General features: G+C 40.8%; 2 protein-coding genes across 2 annotated transcripts; one reads left to right on the top strand and one right to left on the bottom strand.

Moving 5' to 3' along the window:
* Positions 1–259: 259 nt before the first annotated feature.
* Positions 260–7,217, top strand: LOC119916514 (potassium voltage-gated channel subfamily H member 6). Its single transcript, XM_038736555.1, has 11 exons — positions 260–410; positions 1,845–2,270; positions 2,492–2,885; positions 3,171–3,370; positions 3,510–3,767; positions 3,858–4,046; positions 4,907–5,015; positions 5,243–5,512; positions 5,582–5,762; positions 6,616–6,820; positions 6,921–7,217. The coding sequence occupies exons 1-11, from the start codon at positions 267–269 to the stop codon at positions 7,215–7,217; spliced, it is 2,673 nt and encodes an 890-aa protein (XP_038592483.1). The 5' UTR covers positions 260–266.
* Positions 7,218–8,572: 1,355 nt separating this feature from the next.
* LOC119916027 (DDB1- and CUL4-associated factor 7-like) lies at positions 8,573–17,149 on the bottom strand. Its single transcript, XM_038735866.1, has 7 exons — positions 16,707–17,149; positions 15,383–15,541; positions 14,178–14,289; positions 13,929–14,047; positions 13,557–13,766; positions 12,419–12,536; positions 8,573–9,393 (listed from the first exon to the last, which is right to left on the bottom strand). The coding sequence occupies exons 1-7, from the start codon at positions 16,842–16,844 to the stop codon at positions 9,221–9,223; spliced, it is 1,029 nt and encodes a 342-aa protein (XP_038591794.1). The 5' UTR covers positions 16,845–17,149; the 3' UTR covers positions 8,573–9,220.
* Positions 17,150–18,140: the final 991 nt, after the last annotated feature.

The following is an 18,140-nucleotide window of genomic DNA, read 5'->3' as shown; positions in this document are numbered from 1 at the left end:
TTTTGCACTGATAATGGGATTTTCTAAATTAAGAATAAAAAATACAAATTTGAAGGAATCCACAGTCCACCCAAGACTAATGTAGCAGGAAAACTACATTATAATAAGTACAGTAATATAGCAAGTAAACAAATATTATTGATTACTAGAATTGGAGTGACAATAAATTCAGCAATTAAAGGTCAAATATCTTTCTAGAAAATAAAAGAAATAAACAGAATAAAAGGAAAAATTGCTCAGAATCTCTCACCTGTTGGCACAGCTCCATGTCTGACTCAGATCTTCTGAAGAGTGGGGTACCAGCCAGCAGGGGCTCCAAATGCAGCTCACCTCCAACTCCCAGGATGGAGCTGCTAAACCCCTCCAAGGTGAAGGACCGCACTCAGTACGTCACAGAGAAGGTCACACAGGTAAGGGGGTTTGAGAACTTCACATGTGCTCAGTCTCTGACTGACTGAGAGCCAGCAAGTCAAATTTAAGAGCTCAAAAGTGGTTCTCAAAGTGGGTCCTGGAGAGGGTTTCAAGAGATCCCCAGCAAAAAGGGGAATAATATGTTTTCACTATAATTCCATTCATAAGTAACACAATGACAATGTATGACTGTTTTGATCATGGGTTTTCTACACACTCTGGAATAAAACATCTAAAAGCAAAATTCCTATGACATGGGGGACCCTGGGACAAAACCTGATGAATTGGGGGTCCGTTAACTAATTTGTGTCAGTTTAGGGGTCACTGACGTGAAACATCTTAAGAACCACTGCTCTAAATGAGTGAACTTCAACATTTGCCACCAAAAAAGTCTTGGACTGTAATGCCCCGTGATGCATTCAGGTTCAGTCCGTCATTAAAGAGCATAGATTAATCATGTTTTGATTTCTAAGAAATGCTGTTAATTAACCTGCCAGTGGAAAAATCAGTAGGTGGTTTGGTGGCTTTGATGTTTTCTTTCTGGATGCGAAAAGCAAAGTTACATTGAGCCACGGTTCAGTTCATGCCAACTGTTGTGACTGCTGGAGCCCTGGGGCTCGGCATTCTGCATCACTGCCTCTGTGGGATGGTGTGTGGATATGAAACAAATGCAAGGGAAGTGTTTGCAATGACCCAAAACATTGCCGCACAGGGTCACTTGTTGATTCCTCTGTCTGTCCATCTGATAATCCATCTGTCTATATATAAATCTAACTGTTTATATATTTAATAGATAAATATGTCTGCATGCAAGGTCAGTGCGATTAATTAGTGCAGTAAATATTAATTTGAAATTGGGTTAAAGGGAACTCGAGGACTGTGGCAGCACATGAGCTCAGTTATGTGACTGTAATGCCCAACTCATCATTATAGCCCTCCAGCCCGCCAGCATCCTGCAGTCTGCTCTTGCACGGTGTGACAGCACAGTTGCTTTAGCTTCACCCTTGAGGATGTTTAACTATCTAAAAATATCTGTACTATCTGGATGTAATCTTTACACAAGTCTCATGTCCGTTGAGAGTTACCAATGACAGGATGGTCAAGGATTTATTGGACCAACAAGTTCGCAAAACCAGAGCATGCAGCCGCCGCCAAGAATTTGGTCAAAGCAGTCTATTGGTTAGTATTATTATTTTTTCAGAGAATGAACTTGTTTTTACTGCTTTGTTTTAAAGCAAAAGATTAGATCTGCCTTGTGTCAAAGTAAGAAGTGTTGCTATTTTGTGATTGGTTAATGCACTGAGTATTTATTTGCCTTCTTGGAGAAGAAATAGTTTACCCAAAATGCATTAAAATGGCACCAAACAGTGCACATTAAAAGGCACTGTTCATATGTTAGAATCACTGCATACTGATGTGTTCTTTATACTTAGGTACTTTCTTTGGAGTCTGATGTACTGCCTGAATACAAACTCCAGGTGCCAGAGACAACATGGTGGATCGTGCTTCACTACAGCACCTTCAAGGCGTTTTGGGACTGGATTATTCTCCTCCTGGTCCTCTACACGGCTGTTTTCACTCCTTACTCAGCTGCCTTCCTCTTAGATGAACACTGGGATTTACGCCAAAGGAGTTGTGGCTACACATGTAACCCTCTGAATGTGGCGGACCTTATGGTGGATTTGCTGTTTATTGTGGATATAGTCATCAACCTTCGCACAACGTACGTGGACCAAAACGACGAGGTGGTCACACAGCCGAGCCAGATAGCCAAGCACTATATCAAAGGCTGGTTCCCTATAGATCTGTTCTCAGCGGTCCCTTTTGACCTTCTGATTTTCAGATCTGGCTCTGACGAGGTAAGAACTCACTCCAAATTATATTCATATTTTTTCAGAAACACTCATTCACATTGTTTGTATTGATTCTAAAATTATTTTGATCCATAGATACAGTTGTTCTGTTCTCAAGTGTCTAAACTTCTAAAATGATTTATACTTAATTTATCTAAAGCTACTGTAAATTGAATGGCCATTTCCCTGCCTAACGTACTCTTCCCTGTTGTTAATGGACACAAAAGATGGCAACCTTAACAAGCCTGCTGAAAACAGCACGGCTTCTGCGAATGGTCCGCGTGGCAAGAAAGCTGGACCGATATTCTGAATATGGGGCTGCTGTCCTCTTCTTGCTCATGTGCACCTTTGTGCTCATCGCCCATTGGCTTGCCTGCATTTGGTACGCTATTGGCTTTGTGGAGAGGCCATACACGGAGACCGGTTGGCTGGACAACCTGGCTGAACAGCTAGGCAAGTCATACAATGACAGTGACTCCACCTCCGGCCCATCAGTCAAAGACAAGTACGTCACTGCTCTTTACTTCACCTTGAGCAGTTTGACAAGTGTGGGGTTTGGTAATGTCTCTCCAAACACCAACTCAGAGAAGCTCTTCTCCATCTGCGTCATGGTCATTGGCTGTGAGTTAAACAACACTATTGGGAACTGGACACAAATTATTGTGGTGGGCAGACGTCTGAAAACTTTAAAAACCATTCCCTGCTCTCACAAACTATTGAGACTGTCCTCCCTTCAGCAAAAAAACTCACCTTTTATGACCCCTCTCCCTTCCTGATAATTCTTGTCCAGTTCCTTAATATACAGAGTTGAACCATTTTCAGCATTTTTACAAATATTACAACTGAAATGCCACAATCACCAGGGCCTTATTATAATTTCTGTCCTCATTGGTTATTCTGTCTCAGCTCTCATGTATGCCAGCATATTTGGGAATGTGTCAGCCATCATCCAGCGGCTGTACTCCGGTACAACCCGCTACCACACCCAGATGCTGCGAGTCAAAGAGTTCATCCGATTCCACCAAATCCCAGGTAGCCTACGCCAAAGGCTGGAGGAGTACTTTCAGCATGCCTGGTCCTACACAAATGGCATTGATATGAATGCTGTAAGTAAAAAGGGACAGGACTGAATGTTACTGTATCCGTCAAATGTCCTACTTTAACCTGTATCTGCTGTCAAAGTTGTTTAGTATCCTGTTATGCATCTAATCTATGACATATCAACGGTCTTGTCTTCATATTCAGGTGTTGAAGGGATTTCCAGAGTCTTTGCAGGCAGACATCTGTTTGCACTTGAACAGATCTCTGCTAGAGAACTGCAAGGCTTTCCATGGAGGCAGTCAAGCCTGTCTGCGTGCCCTGGGTATGAGGTTCAAGACAATACATGCTCCTCCAGGTGATACTCTGATCCACTATGGAGACATCCTGGACTCTCTCCTCTTCATCTCACGTGGTTCCATTCAGGTCATCAGGGATGATGTGGTGGTTGCCATATTAGGTAAAGCCATTTAACCATAGGCCATTTGACTGTGACTCCAAAACCATATTTCATCATCTACTCGAATAAGAAATATTCACGCTCTTGCAGAAAAGAATGACATCTTTGGGGAGCCTATCCACCTGTATGATGAGCCAGGAAAGTCCAATTCAGATGTCCACACCATCACCTACTGTGACCTGCACCGCATCCGGAGGGACGACCTGCTGGAGGTCCTTGATATCTACCCCGACTTTGCAGATAACTTCTGGAGGAACCTGGAGATAACTTTTGACCTGAGAGACGTATGTTTACATCTTGGAAGTTTGATTTCAGATGGGTTTTTTTAGAGGCAGAGCTAGGGGCTGATCATCGTCAATTTCCCTGGTGGAAGTCACTGATGTAGTCAAACAACTCCACAGTGGCAAAGCCCTGGAGATTGAAGAGATCCATCAAGAAATGCTGAAAAGCTCTGGATGTGGAGGGCATGTCTTGGATGACACATATATTCAACATTGTGTTGAAGTCTGGGACAGGGCCCAGGGTGTGGCAGACTGGGTGGTGGTTCCCCTGTTCAAAAAGGGGGGACCAGAGAGTGTGTGCCAATTGCATGGGTATCACGCTCCTCAGCCTCCCTAGTAAAGTCTACTCCAATTTACTGGAGGGAACAATGCCGATTCCATCCGCATTGTTCCTCTTCAATCTGACTATAGGCCAAATATTGTGGAAGGTGCTGGAACACCTCTAAATCTGAGGCCATGGTTCTCAGCAAGGATACCAATAGATTGCTCACTCTGGATAGGGAATGAGTCATTTCGCCAAGCGAGGAAGTACCTTGCGGTCTTGTTTGTGAGTGAAGGGGACAGTGGAGTGGCTGGAATATTGGAGCAGCAGGGGCGGTATTGCATTTGCTCTACCGCACCGTTTTGATGATAAGAGAGCTAAGTTGGAAGGCAAAGCCCTCAAGCTACCTAACCTCACCTATGGTCATGAAGGCTGAGTCATGACCAAAAGAAGTAGACTGCGGGTACAAGTGGCTGAAATGCGTTTTCTCAGGAGGGTGGCTGGGCCACTTGAAAGGGCCATTTGAGGTGGTTGGGGCGAGAGAGAGAGAGAGAGAGAGAGAGAAATTGTATATGAGACTGTTTTTTTCTGTTTTCATCAGGCTAATCAAGTACCACCAATAATAACCACTGATGATTCTGGTGATGACTGTGGGTATCGCCACAAGCCAAGACACAGAATCCAGTCACTAGACTGCCGAATCAGGCCAGGTGAGATATCTGGCACACAGTTATGTCAAAGTCAAACAGGCCAATCCATTGCTTACAAGTTGGAATAGTAATGTCCTAAGAAAGGGTCTGCTTGGTAATCAATGTGATTAGCCTCTAAAAATCCTTAAACTTCCTGTGTATCATGGTATTCTGACTTAAACTTAAAAAACCTTAAATATCTATAGGCATTAGAATTGGTAACCTAAACTGCACTTCCCCATTGCCAGATGGAATTGATCATGAAGACTCATACCCCCGTCAGTCCTTCCATCATCGTCACTCACCTCCTCAGGCCCACTGGGATGACCGCTGTAGCTGCAGTAACCCATGCTCCCTGTCAAGTGAAGACCTGGCTAAGCCCCTTGACCACAGTGCCAAAGTAGAGCTTTACCCTCCAGAAGATGCCAGACGGGCCTACTCCCCCTCTGTAGTGCAGCTGCTACCCCCGAGTGGCACCTCGGTGGGGAGGGAAGCAGTGTTGGACCTCGGCCACCAAGGTAGATAAGTCATGAGTTTTAAACATGCTGTTTACATCTGGTGATGTCTTGTCTTTATATTTCCCTCAGCTTCATCTTTGAATATGCCGGGAATGTATCAATACTGGCCAGACCGGCGGTCGCAACAGTTTTCCAGTCGTGCCTGGCGATCTTCCTCTGTCCGCAACTCATACCACCCACCACCATTCACAGAAGAGCGGCCTAGTGAGCTAGAATCTCGGCTAGAGGTTTTACATTCGCAGCTCAACAGGTAAATTTAAAATACTGGTACAAGTGACAGTATAAAGAGAAATTAGAGTGGCTGGTTAGGTCTGCAAATCCCTAAGCAGATGAAGGAGGTTAAATATGGAAAGGTACAATTGGAGATCATGCTGATACAGTCTAGAGATGCAACAGTGCAGCAAAAGCACTTTAGGCAGTCCTTAGCCTTCCCACCCATCTTGCATCTTACATTACTATGCCTGAACCCCAAAGAAACAATTGCTTATTGGCCAGAAATCATGTCATAATTGGGCAGATTCAAGAGGGGCTGGAGTGCTGATGATCATCCTAATGGAACAGGACAATTCCCTCAAGGAAAACAAGTGAGTGGAAAAACAGACTGGTGTGGATGCAAATGTGTACAAAGGCTGTCTCTTAGGCAAAACAGGAGCAGTGGGTAGCTGAAAATGGGTTGAGATGAAGGACCTAGATTCATTAAAGATGTAATGTAAATTTCAATTAAATTAATTTCAATTAATTTCGATTTAATTGAAATTTGAAGCCACATTATCATGCTCACAGTGGTAACAGCGCAAGAGCAGCAGGACAAGTAATGTTTCTGTTGCCCCCTAATGATGTATCCCAGATGCTCTTGGGACATATGATCCTTCTAGCTTGTCTTAGGACTGCATAGAGGTCTACTTGACAGTTGACCATTCTAGGAACAAATATAAGGGTTGTTTTAGGTGCCAAACTACCAAACCTGGCTATTCTCAATGTAGAGCAAGAGCAACTTGATACTGAGGGTCTCCTGAATCACGTAAAGAAGAAGTTAGTGTTATGGATACAACTTCACTTCGCGTAATAGCCTCTTCCACTCTCATTGTCTCTTAATTCCCCAGACTGGAGACCCGCATGACAGCCGACATCAACGTTATTCTCCAGCTTCTCCAGAGGCAGATCGCTCCTGTACCTCCTGCTTACAGCACTGTGTCATCTAATAACCTCCCTACAGACTCACCTGGCTTGTATGGGACTGGGACACCAGTGCTGCACAGTATATACCCCATTTCCCCCATACAGATGGACAGCCAGGCACCCACCCAGGTATAGAATAATACCAAATAATACAGTTTAACTGGCTACTAACAGATTCATTTCCAACCTTTTACTTAAGAAATTAAAATGTAGTATTTCTTTACTCCAGAGCTCTACCCAGACTGACCTTAAATTTACCAACAAGTCCCAGGAGTCATTGTCCAGCGGTATCCATGTGACTGTGGCATCAGATGACACCATGTTCATGACCGTCACCCCCGAAACTGAGACTCATACAGGGTTGACTCCGCAGCTGGCTCAACCACGAGTTAAATCTTCCCTCATGGAGAGCCCCGGGCTGTGTGGCAGTCTCCGCTACCCCTCACTGCCGGTGAACCTGGACATCACCTCAAGACTGGCTGAGATCCAGAAACGCCTCTCAGACCCTGTGTTGCCTGTCACATGAAGACCTTCAGTAAAAGTTTTCATAGCAACAAGTGTGACTTAAAAAATAGTAATACACTGCTACTTAAGACTTTTGGAAGGAGCCACATGACTAGCGAGTAGCGTCTTAAAGTCAGCGGTGGGCTACAAGGATTTCGGTTTCAGTTATTGCAGAATTAGACAGTGGTGATTGCAACAGTTATCTTACTTGATAATTACGACAATTGCTCATTTAAAGTAGTGCAAAGGAGTAAAATTTTCTACATCTCAGAGTCCTGTTTTACGTCTTCATGTTCCAACCCGGTTCAGTAAATTCTCAGTAATTATTTTCCTGGCTGTCAAGTACAGAGCTTCTACCCACAGTCTACAGCCTAGAGAACGATACTGTATTTGAGGCCATTATCAATATTGTTACTTGCGAGTAAAGCAATAGTTCCACACTGTGGGAAATATATTCATTTGTTTTTTTCCCCAAGAGTTAGATGAGAAGATTGATAACATTCTCCCATATGTACAGTGAATTCAAAGCTACACCTAGAAGCTGGTTAGCTTAGTACAAAGACTTGAAACGGGAAAACAGCCTAGTTTTATGGGGGTTATGATGCTAAATGCCCGGTGACTGTAGCTTTATATTTAGCGTGCAGACATGGGAATGTTATCAATCTTCCTATCAAATTCTTAGGAAAAATCAAATAAGCATGTTTGTTACAACATCAGTTCCTTTAAGCATCCGTCGTCACTGGTTATTGAAGAATTGGGACAGATATGTACATTATGGGACAATCTGTAATCATAATTTTGTCAGTGCTCTCTGATGCATAAACTATATAATGGTGACACTCGAAACCACAAACATATCTGACATTTCTGTACTGTCTTTTCTAGTTAATTATTGGCCGACATAGGTGCCACTTAATTGGACCTGGTCTGGCCCTGATTTGTGAATCGATCTATGAACAAGTGGCTTTCTGACTTTATGTTCAGCAAATAATCACACATCATGACCCCATACTGAAACACCTGCAACAGGTAAGATATAACTCCTGTTAACTCATATGTCTTATATTCCACAACCCATCCCATTATCACAAGAGGACTCACAGCATTTGTGATACTGTGGTGTATAACCTTATTGTTCAGACACCACAATACAAATAAATGTCAGTTTTTAGGCCATTTGACAATAACATGTTCTCTGTATTGTAGAGATCTTGGACGGTGTACTTCCGGCATTGTCTTCTCAGTATTACAGTACAGTAACTGGAAGAATACACTTCAACTTATCATTTCTATTAAATCTATACTATAAATTATCAATATATTGATGGGTCATCTCACTGAAATAATTAAAAATGTCTAAATATGAAACATCTGTATAATGGTTTAAAACGTGATGGACTGTTTATTTCTGTATAAAATGAAATGTTGCTATGAATAAAATAATTGAACAAATTACAAAAGACAATCTGTATTAAGGTCAGTTAATATTAGTAAACTGTTGCACATAATGTATCACAACAGATGCTTTTCATATCACAAATATTCACTTGAATAAAATACATATAGTTATAAGTTAAAAAAAAAATCAATGAATATATGAACACTTAAGTACATTCAATCCACTTTTAAAAATAGATGAGGATGACATAGTGAGTAAAACTACACATTAAATGCACCACGTAGCCTATAAAAACACATAACTGAGACAGCATGCTGAAAGCTTGAAGACTATTGACCCTTGATTTATCAGTCTTTTGGTTTCTTGATACTTGGTTACCATTTTTGCTTCTTTGAGTTTTCTGATCATAGGAGGTTGCGGTATTGTATCACACAGTCAAGCAGTGACGTACTCTAGTTCTCGGGAGAGAAGAGCTTTACACACATCTGTATCAACATGAATCCAATACGAGCATGAAATTAATGTTCGTCCTTCTTAAATAAAGAATTCCCTGCAACAAAGTCACGTCAGCTTGTAAATCCAACTGAGAATGTTTTTGAGTTGCCTCATTTCTTCATGACTGCCGCTCAGACTCTGAGGATTTCCAGGCAGTTGTTGTAGCAGATAGCGATCCAATCGGGCTGGGTGGAGGCCCACTGGACGTTATTGATCTCTCCCTCAGCTGTGTAGGCCAGTATAGGGTCCTCAATGGCCCGTGGCATCTGCTGGATGTCCCAAATTAGAGCCTGGTGGTCCTCCGCTAGACAGAGAGGAAGGGGGGAGGTTTGATGCGAATCGATTTATCTTATTTAGACAGGATAAAATAATGTTCCTAAACACTGCATGTCACTTGCCTGAATCTGGTAGAGAACTATTTTCCCCCAGGTTTTTTTTTTTTTTTTTTTTATTCAGCAGGACATGAAAACATCAAAGCAAGATCAGGGGAAACATAAAACAAGTAAGGTACACAAAACATCTGTAATGACGCATGTCACAGCACATTGCTGTGACATGCTCAATGCAATGTACTAATTGAATTGAATGAATTTTTACATTTACACATTATGTATGTGACTGTTATGTAGTTTGTTTTGGAAAAAAGTATTTTGGTATGTGATATTAACTTCAGGAATTCCCGCAGGAAACTGGTTAGTGGAGGTGGTAAGCTTTGCTCCTTTTTTCTACCATACTGCATCTTGATCATCTGTCATCACGAGCTGAATCAGAGCCTGACACATCTCATCACCAGTTGCCTCTGCCCTTAAATGCAAGGCCTTTTTGAGTGGGGGGGTGTGGGTGTCCCCTAGAAAATTTTGAGCACTAAAACCCTTAATTTCCTGCATTCTGCAGACATTTTCTGCACCAAAAAAAAAGTGATTCAGGTGACAATTCAAACGGAATATAATGCAGTACTCAGCAGCTTGTTTTTTTATCTTAAACTTTTGTTGGACAGTGCACATTTGTTTATTCTATCTTTAAATAGCATGTTTTCTTATTGTGCAAATAAACCTCTCAAAGTATTTTCATTAGTTTTTCTCCCAGAGAGAAGGAGGAGGGGGTTTGATTATCAACCCTCTACAGACAGCCGAAGCAACTCCAAGGAAGACGTGAAAGGTTTCTCTCCCTAAGTACTGTCTCTAAGCAGCCTGATCGTAAAACTGGCCACCTTTTGATGCCGCAGCCAGAAAACGCGGTGCTGTTAAACTGACAATCGAACATTGACCAGCAATTAGCATTTTCCTGAACAGCCTATCAAAACTCTTCATAAGAGAGGGCAGGAAACCCTAAACTGCCCCACCACACACGTAACCATGGCAACTGACCTTCCTCTGTGTTTAATTACCTCACATCAAAGGTGATACTCCTTTTCACGCCCAGGTGTGAGAAAATCCAGGACACCAGGTACAGCCCTGAACTTCTTTGTGTAAACAAAGATTGCTGTCTCCAAAGACTCAAAGCATTACCTTGTTCAATTAAATTATCTTTCAGTTACTTGATTACGTTTGCCTCCATTTGAGTAGTTATGTTACCATGTTGCTGCTATCTGTAGCTGATATTGTTGCTGAAAAGAGCTAATCTCATACCCCGTCACGTGGTACGCCAGCGGTAACAAAGGACGCCTGAAAGACCAGCCTAATTTCCAGACTGAGGACGGCCAACCCTTGAGGGTTTTTCTTCATTCCAAACACGGAGAACCCCGGAGAATTCCCTAGCAAAAAGCCAGGAATCGGGCAGCTAACGTGGGACCCGTGCAACCGGCCAAGCAGGCCGCCGACCCGAAGGCATTCTGTGATCAGTGATGTCCAATAGTTGGTTAGTCCAGCATATTTAATCCTTGAAACTCCTAGACAAATTTAACCGAGTTATCATCTAATTGCATTCATTAGCTGCCGTATGAGTCAAATTCTCCCACAATAGACCTCCATTCTCATTGTTTAGCCATTGTTTATTTCTCTGATGTATTTAACCGCATTTTTATATCACCTGATGAATAAATTCACTGTAATCAAGGAATTCTGTGCGTATTGCCTATTTCTAAGTCCCTGCCAAGAGAATTTACCCTTTTGATATGAGACTGACTGACTGATTTAAGATAATTGAGCGATTGTTAACTAACTGATCACTAGTGAATAATTGTCTAATTATTAGCCATACCCTGGGCGAACGGTATATCGGGTGGTGCCCCGTGAAACGAGAAGATTTATGGATTAATATTTTCTGAATATTAAAATTCATAATTGGGTATCAATTCTCATTAATTTATTAGATCAATGTAGTTATCCTACAAAATGAATACAATATTTGTGCACTAAGAACTCTTAAGGGGTGAAATCAAAAATACCAAAAGATTGTGCAGTATGAGTTGTTGCATTTAGTTATACCTAGACTAGACTCCATAAGGTAATGTAATGGAATATAATATACCAATTGCTTCAGTGATTATTAATTCTATTCTGTGTTTGCATCTAAAGGCTGCTTGAAATACAGTATTATATAGTATTGGCTTGAAGACAGCGGGGATAAGGGCTCCAGTTTGAGTGATGTAGGTTTAATGTGCGTTAACGTTAGTTGGATGTTTCCATTCACATAACTTTACAACAGTGGCGCAACGCCGACACACACCGTCCTCGTCTTATACACACTGCTGTTCCATTAGCGCTCGCCATAGTGCTGGTTCGCACGCCGATCCGCTTATTGTGCTAACCTCAGCGGCACCTCCCTCAGCCTCAACCACCACTTGTCCATATCTCTGGCTTTCTGAATTTCAGACACTTACCCATTCTCAGGCGATGAGCTAGCGTTAGCTTGATAGTAGCCCGTCAGAGACGTTTTGTTTTCTTTCCTAACTGACTGATATGCACCACAGCTTGGATGCCAGAGCTCGGTCACTGACGTAAACAGGAATGTTACCTGTACTGCCGTATGACATCAGTCACACCAAACGGAGTCTCACACACACAAAGTATTTACTTATGACGTTACGGCATTAATTTAATCCTATGAAAGGACAAGAAAAAAATTTAAGACCTTGGTAAACGAAATTTAATACTTTTAAGGCCTTAATTTTTGGAATATGAAATGTAAGACTTTTTTAATACTTTTAAGACCCTGTGGGTATTTAAAGTATTTACGTGTAGAATTTGTTGAGTTTGACTTTTATCAAATGAGCCACCTATTTCAACCAGATACTTGTGTATTTACTGGCACACTGCTTTGTTGATTCCACAATTGTATCATAAGACAATAGAATATAGCTCACTGTGTTTTCAGTAAAACATGCATACCTGTTGTACAGATGTGACAGGAGGAGTGTGGTGCCCAGGCGATTCCATTGACACAAGCCCTGTGGTTGTTGAGTCTGGCCACCGGAGTACAGGGCACACGCACATCTAAGATCACCACCTGGGGATTAGAAACAAGAAATGTAGAGATGTTAACTGGCAGAAAATAAAGTTGGACAAAGAGAGGCTCTGTATCAAGACACATTACTAAAAAAGGCTTTTATTTCTGTCAAAAAGGTTAAAAAGAAGTCCATCTAAAAAACAGACATAATTTTACAATTTTCAAACAAATCTGTTTTTACGTAATACAATTTTAACATGTAGACCGATTGTTTATAAGCATATCAAGTATTTTAAGTCAACAAGGAAAAACAGAACAGGATGCAAGCAGTTATGTTTCCCATCCTAAATGACATCCATGTCCTAAAAAGGGTAGCTTCGGTACTTTTCAACATTTCTGAAATTAGTCCAATATCGAGCAAGCGTGATCCTTGAGGGGCAATGGCGCCCCATCAAACTATGTCCACTAAAGTTCTGTTTTTTGCCACTGCCAGGCTCAGATAGTTAATATAAGTATCTAACAACATTATGGAAAGGATCCCTACAGAGACAGACCTGTAAGATCCTTTTTGTTTAACCAGAACCAGTCACTAAATCTCGTCAAGGCCACCAGACTGCCTTGACAAAAATTTAAATTTTGCCTCTCTGGTCCACCGCTGCCTCAATCGCTTATTTTGTGTTATTGTGTGACTGTTTGAAACACCATGGTCACACAATAACATGTTAACTCCCATGTTCTGCAAGGTAGAATTACTGTTATCATCAATGGAGTATGGTAGCTTTGATGAGAACGATAAAGCGACTATATATACTCTTTTTTAAAAACGGTCTAACTCTATAAGGATCCTTTCCACAATATTGTTAGATTTGAAAAATAACAATCTGAGCCTGTCAGTGGCAAAAACAAGCATTTTAGTGGACTTTGACGGGGTATACTTTCAAAAAATGTTTCAAAATACTGAAGTACCCTTTAAAATCACCTTACATTTTTGCTTTCCATACAAAAGCATAAAAACAGTCAAAGAGAAGTTTTCCAGTCAGTAGATTTAACGCATGTATTCACAGGGGGAGCAGCACTAACCTCCATGCTGTCCATCGCCATGGTGACCAGGTAGTTGGGGTCCTGCTTGTTCCAGCAGAGCCGGAGCAGTGGGTGGTGCTGGGGGTCTTCATAGATGATAGTGCTGTGTTCCAGGTGACGGAGATCAAACATGCGGACCGAGCCGTCCGCACCCACTGAGGCAAACATATCCCTGCCGCCGCCCGCTCGGCTGAAAGAGATGTCATACACCTGCAATGCAAGGAGTTCTGATCAGATAGAACCACAGACCAGCGGAGAGCATTTGACACGGAAGATGGGATCGTTACCCCAAGATTATTGTCAAACATTTTATTAGACACAAAATTAAAATAAAATTGTTGAAGGTATGATCCATTATGTCATAACATTCACCTCTTTGTCATGGGCAATGAGCTGCGTCTTAACATGACCCGACACTAAGTTGACCCTGCCCAGCACCTGTCCAGTCTCCAGTCCCCAGATTGTACAGGTGGTGTCTATACTGGAAGTACCTGCATACATAAAACATAAAATATATGTCCATTTTCTAATAATGATTTTGTGTCATCATCTTTCTAGTATTGCAAGTGGGATTTGTCACTAAAGACAATAATGTTACCCCTGAGGTAACCCAGTTTTTACCTAACAGGTTTGGGTCCACCTCATTCCAGTCAAAGGATGTGAGCGGTGCACAGAAGTCAGAGTTCTTGTTATTGTTGAGCAGGCACTCCAGACGGGTTTCTGTATCGCTCACCTGTCGGTAGTAGCACATATTTTTGGTCAATATTTGTGCACGTGAGTGAGTTTATACAGACCACATGCACCACATTGTTTTTTCTTTTTAATGTGTAAGAAAAAAGATCAACATTATTAAGTTTAAAGAGATGGGAGAAAGAAAAGACTTGTAGCAAAACTATTTCTTTGCAATCAAGACGAATTAAAATTTATTTAGTTTTAGACACTTTAACAACTATTTTTCTAGCACAACCAGTTTGAATTGAGAGTATTGTGTATCCCAGAATGTTTGTAAAATTCAAGGAGAAGGAAAAATAAAACCATACTGGGCCGATCAATTGATTAGTTGTTTGTTCCAGAAAATGGTGAAAAACGTTGATCAGTGTTTCGCAAATCCCAAGGTGACGTCTTCAAATGTCTTGTTTTGTCCACAACCCAAAGATATTCAGTTGACTGTCATTGAGCAGTAAATAAAGCAGAAAGTATTCACATTTAAGAAGCTGGCACTCAAACTGATTAATCGATTATTTAAATAGAAGATGCATCGACACAAATTCTTTGCAGCACAGTGTTTCCCACGGACATTTATTACTGTCGCACATCGCGCTTACGCAGTGAACACGACCAGATTATAATGGCACTATTTGCAAAGTGGAGGAAGAGAGAGAAAATAGCGAGGGACATAGAAGAAAGTGTCCAAAGTATGGGATTATTTAAAGCTAAAGAAAACAACAACTCTGTGATGTTACTGTCCGTCCACCATAAAATGAAACTTATGTCGCCTCTGCAACAGCACGACAGCACCTGAACTAAAAGCAGCCGGTGTTCTGCCAGCGGACCACAGACAAGGTAACAGTAACTTTACCATTTAACTGAAATCATGATTGATTGTTGAGTTGAAAGCTAGCCACAGACCTCAGCTGTTAATGTACACACGTGCGTCTGTTGTTCTCCGCCAAGCAAAAGTACTTCTTAAACAACGCATCAATTAATCGTTGAAATAATCTTCGGATACTAAAATCATCGTTAGCTGCAGCCCTAGTTCATAAGTAATCGATTAATCGTAGCAGCTCTACGGTATATAATACATAGTATGTATGTGGTCCTCTTACCCTCCAGATTCTCAGGTAGTCTCCGCTGGTAGCCAGCAGGTCCGGGTACGCTCCTTTGGTGTCGGGAATCCACATGACCTTGGTGGTGGGGTAGGGATGGTCGAAAGTGTTTCGACACACAAACTCTGAGCTCTCCTCCTCCAGACCAACTATCTGAACCTGTGGAGACACAATACCAACTCACCTCGAGTGAGCCAGTGTAGCGTTGTTACTTATCTGAACGGGGAACAGTTAGTCAGTCACTGGTCTGACAGTTGGTGATGAGTCTAGGGATCCTCAGCCGGGACAATCCAGATGAAGGGATTCATTATATTCATTTTATCCTTAATATTCCCCCCAATAATTTTAAATTCATATATTTTTCTTTTTTGTAATATCACCATGTGTCCTGTGCCCGCTTGTGTGGATGCAAACTACACCAGTTAACCAATTTGGTTGCTGTTCAGCTATGCTTATCAAAATAATGGCAACAGAAAACTGATCAATGGCAATTTGAGTAACTGATTAACAATGAAATACTCTAAAATGTTAGTTCTCAGATATACATAAACTTTAAAGTGAACATATAACGTTTGGCTACATTTCAAAACATAATTTTAGGCAATTTCAGATGGGAATTAGGTCAAACAATTATTTAATTGATGATGAAAATAATCCTTGGCTGCCCTATTAAATTTATTAAAATGCACCTAAATTCAGAAATCTTAACAGCACTGCTTTATTAATACCTGTTCTAATTTATTTATGTATAATAATCTTTATTTATAGAGACAGATTCCAGTAATGCAAGAGATAATAACTCATAGAAAAACAATTATAACTGAAAGGATTTATAACCAAATTTGTCGAGTTTTCAAATATCTGCAACTGACTTCCTCCAGAAAACATATTTTGGCATAGCACTGAAATGAAAACTGTATTCACATCCATGTTGTAATTCTTAAACTGCTCCCTACAATCATCAGATGATGTTTTATAAATGCACAAATTATATATTACTACCATATATTCTAAATAGTCACATTTAAATTGATTATCAACATTTTGCTCGATCAATTACACAAGTAACGTTATATATCAGACATCGTTTTAATTTCGACATAGTAAATTTTCCTTATACAGGGATAAATAGTAGTTGATCAATAAAACGTTACTGTGACCGGTTATTTTACAGGGGGCCTGGAGCAGGGCAAAACGTGCCTTTTCATTGATAAAGTAACGTTAAATATCTAGCAGTCAGTTAAATGTACGATTTGTGTACAGTGTCGCTGGTCATGTCTGCCATTAAAAGCAACACGGGACAAGATGTCTTCCTTGAAGTTACCTTGTTATTGTATTCCTCCACAAAGCTACCGAGCGCCAGTCGAAAGCGTTTGTCCGGTCGGACGCTCCAGTTCGTGGCGTAAACTGTCCACGGCGCCTCGTATTTGTAGATTTCTTTACGTTTTCCGTGTAGGGACATCTTCAAAGCGTCTGCAAACAACCTTTGTGTGAGAACTAGCTAATAATAACCAGAAGGAAAGGAAGACCCTGAACGCGTCGCTGCAACAGCCTAGCCACTTTACCAATGTAGCTTATTGTCTCTGCTAACGTTGAGTAATCTCAACACAAGTATGCAATGTTGACTCCATGTAGTCGGGTGCTTTCCCGGCAGTAAAAGCTACGCATTACATACAAAAATCTGTTAAATGTGTCAAATTCACCGCACACAGCTGCTAGGAGATGTTCGCACTATGGCAGCAATGGCGGCGAACGGGAGGAAATATAACAAGATGATGAGTGTCATGGAGGCTGTCGATGCTGCCTTCACGAGTATCGTTATCATCAGATAGCAAAGCACAAAAACGATCCAGCAAGTACTTTTGGAAAAAAGGTGGGGTGTTCTTCGATTTTCTGAGCGGTATAAGAGAGAGACAGTCAATAGATGAGTAATGGACACTGTCTTACATAAAATAGTCAAATAGTCAAAACTGAAATATGATGGTTAGAAGGTTATCAATACGATTTGAGTAATGATTTTTATTCACTTCCTTTCACTACTGCCACTGTATTTCAGTGCCCTTTTCATCCAACAGAAACATATTCTGTCATTATTTGGGATTTTTATGCCCACAACTTGAATGTCCAACAAGTTCTAGGTTTATAATATAGACTATTTTTATACAGTCCAGTCTATGGTTTATGTACACCTTCAAAAGGGAGAGTTTACGAAAGGCACTTTAAGGCAGCATTACAGAGGAAGCGCTGCACCTGAGAAGCTCTTTGATAATCTCAGCAAGGAGAGAGGGGGCAAACTTTTTTAATTCGATATAGTACCGATGCTTTTTGTTGTAACGATTCTGATACCGGATTTTTTTTTATAATATGTGGTAGGGTGTGTGATTTTTCAAAATTAAAAAAATAATATCCTAACACTTTGGGGCGAATTCCATGACACATACTGGCCATTAAGTTATTACAAAAGCGAATGAATACAATTTAATAAAAATGTTTGTGCTAATAAGTGTAAAAAAATGTTTTTTACAGAAATTATATGATTAAATAAAAACAAAATAAATCTAAATAAGAAAATAAATTTAAATACATAAAAACAACATAAAGCATGTGCGCATTTGTATATCTTTGTTAAAGATTTCTTTATCCTCTAAAACATTCCATGATTTTTCCAGAGCAACTCAAACAATATGTGGCACTTTTTTGTCACAAATAATGTAATAAGTAGTGTATGGAGTAATGTCACATAGGTTTCCACAGTCAT

The sequence above is a fragment of the Micropterus salmoides genome, unplaced genomic scaffold (assembly GCF_014851395.1).
Source record: "Micropterus salmoides isolate LMB-PRFRI ecotype aquatic unplaced genomic scaffold, ASM1485139v1 Ms_hic_scaffold_21, whole genome shotgun sequence".
Lineage (NCBI taxonomy): Eukaryota > Metazoa > Chordata > Actinopteri > Centrarchiformes > Centrarchidae > Micropterus > Micropterus salmoides.
The sequence above is the reverse complement of the archived record's forward strand: the minus strand, read 5'-3'. Positions and strand labels throughout refer to the sequence as shown.

Coding starts and splice junctions, on each gene's coding strand:
- LOC119916514 (XM_038736555.1), top strand. CDS start 267: ATGTCTGACTCAGATCTTCTGAAGAGTGGGGTACCAGCCAGCAGGGGC. Junction 2,271..2,491: donor TCAGATCTGGCTCTGACGAG/GTAAGAACTCAC, acceptor TGGACACAAAAG/ATGGCAACCTTAACAAGCCT. Junction 5,513..5,581: donor GTTGGACCTCGGCCACCAAG/GTAGATAAGTCA, acceptor TATTTCCCTCAG/CTTCATCTTTGAATATGCCG.
- LOC119916027 (XM_038735866.1), bottom strand. CDS start 16,844: ATGTCCCTACACGGAAAACGTAAAGAAATCTACAAATACGAGGCGCCG. Junction 13,767..13,928: donor TCATTGCCCATGACAAAGAG/GTGAATGTTATG, acceptor CTTGCATTGCAG/GTGTATGACATCTCTTTCAG. Junction 9,394..12,418: donor CTGTCACATCTGTACAACAG/GTATGCATGTTT, acceptor CTCTCTGTCTAG/CGGAGGACCACCAGGCTCTA.